This window comes from Athalia rosae, chromosome 1 (genome assembly GCF_917208135.1).
Source record: "Athalia rosae chromosome 1, iyAthRosa1.1, whole genome shotgun sequence".
In the NCBI taxonomy this organism is placed as follows: Eukaryota; Metazoa; Arthropoda; class Insecta; order Hymenoptera; family Athaliidae; genus Athalia; species Athalia rosae.
In genome coordinates, this window is record NC_064026.1 from 302,261 (window position 1) to 310,169 (window position 7,909).

General features: G+C 36.2%; 2 protein-coding genes across 5 annotated transcripts; one reads left to right on the forward strand and one right to left on the reverse strand.

The window, feature by feature from the left end:
- Positions 1-30: 30 nt before the first annotated feature.
- LOC105693428 (transmembrane emp24 domain-containing protein eca) lies at positions 31-1,616 on the reverse strand. Its single transcript, XM_012413350.3, has 4 exons — positions 1,330-1,616; positions 869-1,089; positions 612-758; positions 31-464 (listed from the first exon to the last, which is right to left on the reverse strand). The coding sequence occupies exons 1-4, from the start codon at positions 1,463-1,465 to the stop codon at positions 315-317; spliced, it is 654 nt and encodes a 217-aa protein (XP_012268773.1). The 5' UTR covers positions 1,466-1,616; the 3' UTR covers positions 31-314.
- A 74-nt stretch (positions 1,617-1,690) lies between these two features.
- On the forward strand, positions 1,691-4,061 carry LOC105693338 (pseudouridylate synthase 1 homolog). Of its 4 annotated transcripts, none has more exons than XM_012413179.3 (6): positions 1,691-1,938; positions 2,326-2,703; positions 2,850-3,186; positions 3,305-3,560; positions 3,668-3,813; positions 3,899-4,061. In XM_012413179.3, the coding sequence occupies exons 1-6, from the start codon at positions 1,887-1,889 to the stop codon at positions 3,966-3,968; spliced, it is 1,239 nt and encodes a 412-aa protein (XP_012268602.2). In that variant the 5' UTR covers positions 1,691-1,886; the 3' UTR covers positions 3,969-4,061. The 4 variants fall into 4 exon arrangements, with proteins under 4 accessions (XP_012268602.2, XP_048506702.1, XP_048506723.1 ...); XM_048650745.1 differs by having other exon boundaries at positions 2,368-2,703; XM_048650766.1 differs by having other exon boundaries at positions 2,422-2,703.
- Positions 4,062-7,909: the final 3,848 nt, after the last annotated feature.

The window sequence follows — 7,909 nt, forward strand, 5'->3', positions numbered from 1 at the left end:
AGGTCAATGTCAAAGAATGAGTGTCATGCATATGAAAAAAAGGCGCTGTAATAAATACAGTTTTATTGAAAAACCACTGAACTACAATTGGTCTGATCATTTTGATGACAAAATTGATGTACAGATTACGAGCTGGTAATTGAGGAGAAAAGTACTTAGAATCCTACTACACAGTACACGCGCATTCATGAATTGTATAATAATTATAATTTGCACATTCTTTCAATAAGATGAGATGTGGTATTGGATGGCATAGTATTCTGTTTTACATCGCAGATGACGTAAAATCGTTAGTTAATCTGTACATAATATCTCTATACTAATTTCTTTGCTTCAAAAAACCCCTTGAGATGCTTCATTTGCCAAGCTCCCATAGCGAGTAGAATCGCGGTCTGGGCTAGGGACCACCACAACACTCGTTGATTTGTGCTCTCTGATGTTTGTCTGAACCGTTCTTCACGATACTAGAAAAGCAAATGAGATGGAAATATATAGTGGTCATTGTTAAACTTGAAGAATTTTAAGATAACTACAACATTATGAGTTCATATTTTCTATGTCAATTAGAAATGAAGATAGTTGGGAAGAGATAAAGTGATGATTGACATTACCCTTTGGTAATTCTGTTCCTTTGTTATTTGTTCAACCTGAATCAAGAGTTGGCGAATTCTCAGCTGAAGCTCAGATAGCTTTTCCTTTTGTGCGACATTAGCATAATCAATAGCATGTTCTCCAACTTGTATGTCTAAATGAACTCTCTGAAAAAACGTACAAGCATTCATGATTAATATTTATCATAATTATTCATTATTTGAAGATACAATCATAAAATGATGATGTGTCATTAATTAAATTATAACAAAATTACCAGTTGATTGCCACTGAACCATGTAGTACTGTTGGAATACAGGCAAATGACATGCTCTCCAGGAGTGTGCGATGTGAAAGAGATGCGCCCTTCAGAACTGTACACCCTTGATAATATCGTCTTGTCATCTGGATCTCGAACCTCGACGTGCATCCCGACTCCTGGACTGCTGGGCATGAAGCCACCACTCCGTAGATCATACAACTCCACCTTGTAATTAACTGAAAACAGCAAAACTACGATTACTCGAATGTACAATAAAACCACAAGAACTACTAACTGAATAATACCTGATAGAATTGGTATGTTAAGTTAGGGGTTAATATGCGTTGTGCTTGGGTAGAATTGACACACTTTCATAAAAAACCTAATGAGAACTTTAGCGAAAAAAGACGCAACCAGGCGCGGAGGTTTTCTTTTGAAGTACGACAACAAATCTGGTAATTCGCTAGTGAGGTTACCTAAAACGGTTGTTTCATCCGGGATTTCTTCGATGAAACACTTCCTTTCTGTTTCTCCTATATGGAAATAAAGTCCCGTGGAACATTCGAAGAATAATACACTGAGTACGAGGATGAAATTGACGTGTTTCCACATACTTATTAACAGTGCTGCTTATTAAGAAATGTAGTACAACAATTAGCAATAACAACACTATATTGCAACTAAAGTGACAATTCGTCGGGGGATCTGAGCTTTTAATTTTTATACGCTCTACTCCGTTGAACTTTAACACACGTCAGCGGAAACGACTAGCGACGTTTATCAACAAACTCTGAATCTCGACGGAAATTAGCTTGAGCAATATTACCAATTTCTGAGCGCCGCGGGGTCTCGTTTAGTTATGGGCAGACCAGGGCAGATACACTCATTTTCTGTGAACCTCGCGATGTGATTGGCAATAGCATAAGCAGAAGCTGCTTTGCTCGAATATTACGAATACAATCGGTCGAGGTTGATTATAGTTGATTTTGATCTTGGATGCGAGACGGACAAGTCAAAACTTTAATTTCTCCAAATGTACCGTAAAATTTGCAACAACGGATTTACGAGTGATCTGTGGGTACAGCGTATGTAATGTTATTTCAGAAACCCTCAACTATCAACATATTACATATCTATGTCAAAATCAGTTCTTTAACCTATCGACAAGCACGACTTACTTTTTGGCAGCGGCTTATCACAGACTAATACCAACAAGTTCTTTTTATAGTTCGTCAACTGCCACGCTTTATGTCCATTGAAACTTTCCAACCTCACCCAGGCCTACCTACTGGGTTTATCTAGATTCTAACGAGCAATTTCTATACTTTTTCATAGATCTTAATTTTTTGAATGAGTCCTTACAATACTCATTACTCAAATTGAAATTACCGAATCATTGCTCCAATATCTGCCGATTTATTGATCCACAATCTTTGGCACATAACCAGCTTGATCTTTTGCCTGTTTTCAAGGTTATTTTGAATGCAGAAAAATGTTTACTACTTTTGTCCCAGCTGTGAATGACAATGAAGCTAGTCTACTTCGAAATGATGAGAGACTTATTATAGAACCAGATGAAGTTGCAAATAAAAAGCTGAGATTGGACAGCAGCGATAGAGTGAAGAAAAGAAAAGTAGCAATCCTGCTTGGTTATTTGGGAAAGAATTACTTTGGTATGCAGAGGAATCCAGGAATGAAAACAATCGAAGAAGATTTGATACAAGCGCTACTCAAAGCAAAACTAATAAATGACGAAGCTTTTGAAATAATCCAAACCATACAATTTCAAAGAGCTGCCAGAACTGACAAAGGTGTTTCTGCTGCTAGACAGGTGGTCTCTCTCAAACTACGTAAGACGGAAATAATATTGGCAAATAATAATCGTGAAGAATGTAGATTGGTTGGCACAATTAATTCTTGACACATAGTTATGTACATTTCCTATTTCTGATAATCAACAACTATGTGCTAATGATGCTGCTGATAATTCTTATAGCTGAGCATGGAAACAAAGACGACATAAACTCATTTTTACCAGACGAAATCCGAGTATTTGGAATTAAACGGGTGACAAAGGGGTTCAACAGTAAAACCAAATGTGATGCTCGAACATATGAATACATAGTACCGACGTTTGCATTTGCACCAGACTCGCTGTGTCCAAATCTATCGAAAGAAAACTTTGACATTGATGAAAAAGTTGAAGCACTATCAACGATTGATGGTCAGCCATTTTTTGAGTACCGGGTATCACCTGAAATAATCAATAGGGTCAACTCTGTTCTAAAACTATACGAAGGGACTCATAATTTTCACAATTTCACATCGAAAATGTAAGTTTATGACAATTGTTCTCGTTTTCCTTTATATTGCATTAACTGACCAAAATGTTGACGTCCGCTGCAGTTATGATTACATTTCATAACACCTTTCATGTTTTTTTTCTTACAGAAAGCCACTGGATCCATCTGCGAGCAGGTATATAATGAGCTTCTCGTGTAGTGAGCCTTTTGTGTCCAGAGACATGGAGTTTGTCACTTTGAAAGTAAAAGGACAGAGCTTCATATTGCATCAGATTCGGAAAATGGTAGCATTGGCTATAGCCGTTGTTAGAAACCTTGCACCTGAAGAAACAGTAACTGCAGCTTTCCAGCAAGAAAGAATGGACGTGCCAGTTGCACCCAGCTTAGGATTGGTTTTGAATCAGGTTTGATGAAAAAAAAAACAATGAATTTTTCCTATTATGCAGCAGGTTATCCAATTCACTTCATTGCTTGCTTGGTATTTATATTTGCATACTTTCAATTTTTCCAGGTTCATTACGACAAGTATGACAAACGGTATGGCACAGACGGTATACATGAAGTCTTAGAGTGGAGAGAGCTCGATGATGAGGTAGTAAAATTCAAAGAAGAGTACATTTTGAAATACATCTTTGAAACTGAGAGAAACGAAAATTCGTATCCTTTCATGCTGATGCAAGAGCACTGAATAAACTTCACCATCTGCAATGATTTTCTAAAATTTTCTTTAACCTGCTCATAGGATGTTAAAATGGCTTGCTACTCTACCATTGCATAGCTACAGTACCCGGGAAGAACATGGCAATAGTTAATGGAGTACTTACGATACGGTTATTAATGACAATATCTCTAGTAGATGTGACACACTTACAAACCATGATAAATTAAATTCTTGATATATAAAACGAATAGTATTTTTTAGTATCTCTTTTACGAAACTTTTCAGCTGTTGAATTAACATGTATCATGGCGAATAAAGCGTTGCCGTACCGTATGCACACATACATATAGTAAACCTCAAGAACGGGTAAGGTAGAGACAATCGTAATGTGATCGTAAAACGTACATACTCAATGAAAATTCCTGTGGATAAATTTCGTGCTACAAATAATAATCGTGATTGTTGGAACGAGCGATTCATTTTTGGTTTGAAAATTGAGGAGAATCAGTCTTAGAATCTTGAATTTTCTCTCACTTTCGGAGTCCCTATGAAATCATTTCTAAATCATTTGAGTGGTTGGCGCCCATGTATGCACACATCGAGCATACATCCATGCATGACATCAAGGTTCAACGCAGAACACCTCCTCGGCTGTAGTGTTCTCCCGGTACCAAAATCAATTTATGGATTAAAATTAAATTGTCAGTGACCGATACGTGAGTACAAGGGTGCCATGAATATTGATTAAACACTACATATCACAAGTTTTGAATGTTTTTATGATAAATCATCGATCTCATGATACATTTCAACGTATTAAATAGAATATTCAACAATTTATTCAAAAAAATATTCTATCTTATTATAATTGTTTTATAATATGACGAACGACTTGTCTATTCAGAGTAACTCGGGAATATTGTTTCAATTGTTCTATAATGTATACTCGTATGAGAAATCTGGTCTCATTGATATAACCATTGATAATAGAGACGGTAAAATACATTACGGGTATTTTGAGTCCGGTAATCCTAATCTACCTATCGAAATGATCGAGTAATCGCTGATCATTCGCTTCAGGAAAGCATAAAATATCGAAATACCTCGATTGGTTTCATTTCTGAAGTCTACGGAAATACAACAGGGACCAGTTGCGGTGTGCAAAAACATCTAATTTCGGGCTCCGAAAATCGCAAAAATTCCATAACACGATTTGAAGTCCAATAACTCTACTCACAAGGAACTAAATCATTTTAATAGAATAGTTTCATGGCATGGTGTCCGAAAATATAAGTGGTGTTTATGATGAAAACAATGAATAATCGCGTCCACATGTGGTAAGCATCTAATGCCACACCGACGCGTAACCACGCTGTGTGCAGACGGCATACGTATAATTTATTTTCAGTCATATTATCCGAATCGCGTAAGACCTTATCGAATTGGAGACAGCAGATAAAATAAAGTGAGTCTAAACAGCATCTCTATGTTTCAAGTACTGTTATTCATTATTTATTATTTGTTACGTTAGTCGTTAGAAAAACTAACTATTCGAAACATGCTTCTTGCAAAAAACACGCGCTCTTTACGCGAATGCGATATGCTCACATGTCAGGAGTCAACGGTCTCCCAACATACTGCTTCCATTATCCGATGTACACGAATCAGTCGTCGTATTTTAATGTTTATAGTATAAAAATTCCTAAGTTCATGAAATGCCTAAGCACTTCCTGGGATGTCTAACATCTATAGTTTAATATTCCGGTTTTTATTAAGCTTCAAACTGAAAGTTTAGGCTGATCGTGTAATTCAGTTTACAACATGAAGTGCCTACGTAGAGTGCTTAATTTATAAACTATCGCGGCAGGTAAGGTAATTTGTGGTATGTATTCTATACCTATATAGGGACGTAAAGTGGGCTTTTCGAGAGAGTGTGGAATTTGTAGTACGAGCCAAAGATGATTACTGAAATCACACGAGCTCAAAAAGCCTACTTAACCCGCGGTACACACCATATCTTGTGTAACGTATGTACTCGTTTTCGCGTTTTTTTTTTTTTCGATTTATGGCGGGGTTAATAAGACCTTTTCTATGTACGGCAAGTACGCCTAAAAATTTCCAACAATTTTTTAGCGGGCGATAAACGGTCACTTTAGGACTGCGTTTTTAGTAGAAAAAAAACGCGAAGATCGTGCTTGTGTTACATGAAATAATTTTCACTAAATATCGATATTCTGGACGTACCTTCGCAGTTAGCATTTCGTGAAATGACGAATTTTACTATGAGACAAACAGGTGTGATTCATAGTATGCACGTTAGTTGTAGGCGCGCGATTGCACATTGTATGCATAAGACTACACATTGCACAAAGACAATTCGTGGAAACTGTGCGGGATCAAGTAAATAATAAATATAATTTTTTCTCTAAAAAATACTTCGTAACGATACTGATGCTTTTATTTTTCGAATTTCACTTGTAAATCTTTCATGTAACATGTTCGGAGATTATTAAAGTTGGTTGATCTCTGCTTAATTATACTCTATACATTTTTACATGTGGCGATGATTAAGTAAGACGTGTCCTTTATATGTTATATTATGCACCGAGTATAACAAATAATAGACCACCTGAATCTTCCTTCCGCTAAAACTCTTCATTTTCGAATAATCGTTTGCAATTATGTTTTTGCGTATGATTCAGTTCACACATGGTGCCCAATTCGAACGAAAAAAGATAACAGAATTCTGCAAACATCGCTCCAAGCTTGATCGACAAATAGTACGAAGAATAATCTCATGATAGCACTTTTGAAGTCGAGGCTTCAAACTTCAGATATTAACGATTGTTGAAAAAATACAATTTCTTGAAATTAATGAGTCTTTCTGAAAGATAAGTTCAGGTGATCCCTTTATTGTGCTAAGTGAGTGTAGCACATAAAAGGCGACTAAAAATAGTTTGGCATTAAGTACCGTGTATTTCATTATTACTTTTTCAACAATACATTTTAATACAAAAACGACAGGTCGGTGTTGCTAATAATGTTAGGCATGTATACGTATAGTATATTTCAGTAGGTATTATCTGCCGGGAGCATACAGCATTGGTTGTTCCAATAATTTATTAAATATGATTATATCCATCGTCCTTCCACGCGATTTCTTGATCTTTATAACAAAATAATAATTTATTATCTGTTCATTTGTATGCTTACACCTTGAGAAATTTTTTAATCGGACGATATTTTGAATAGTTAAGTTAAAGGGTCTAGCCGGACAGGATAGTCAAAATCCGTTTCACCGCGATAAATTACTTTAGTCTATAGCTTTGCTTATCATGATCGGTGTGTAGAAAGAGTTCACACTCTATCAATCTCCGAATCCGGAAACACTTCATAACGGCAGTAATGGCGAAAAAAGACGTTTTTCTGTTTTAATTTGACGCGATTAGGATTTCATCGGTTGCCCTTTCCAATATTTTTGAATGTTCATGCTATTACATTCGAATTACATTCGTAGTATATTTGTACAAAGCAGTTTCATAGGTACCGGATCAGTTTTTATAAGATTTCCCCGAGTGAGGCGAGAATGTTTAATTGTAAATTAAAAAAAATATTTTTTCACGTTGTTTCCGAACGGCCACCTTATCCTTTGAAGGAATTCTCCTTTTTCCAACCCAGGTCATCTTTGGTATAGGCAGTAATTTTCAAGTTAAACACGGTGGTTGTGTCTAAACTGAATAACAAAGCCTTTAAGGGAGCAGTTATTCGTTAACGCTTATACGTTATTTCTGGATCTGAGGTACTTTTTGAAGTTGATGAATTTACGTCGCGTGCATATTACTTTCTAAAAGTATGTAACTCGAACGTAGGAACGGCCGCAATTCAACATAAGGGAAATCAAAAAAATTCCAAGGACATGAATCTTTGTTAGATAAACGAACACCCGAAATGGTAACTCGTGAAATCCTAACGGTACCGGCAAAAAACCTAAAAACAGAAAACCATGTTTTTGAGCTTACTGCCGTCGTGAGGTGTTCCCAATTCCTAATTTTTCACCACATTGCGTTAGTATAATTTATGTATCACTGGCTA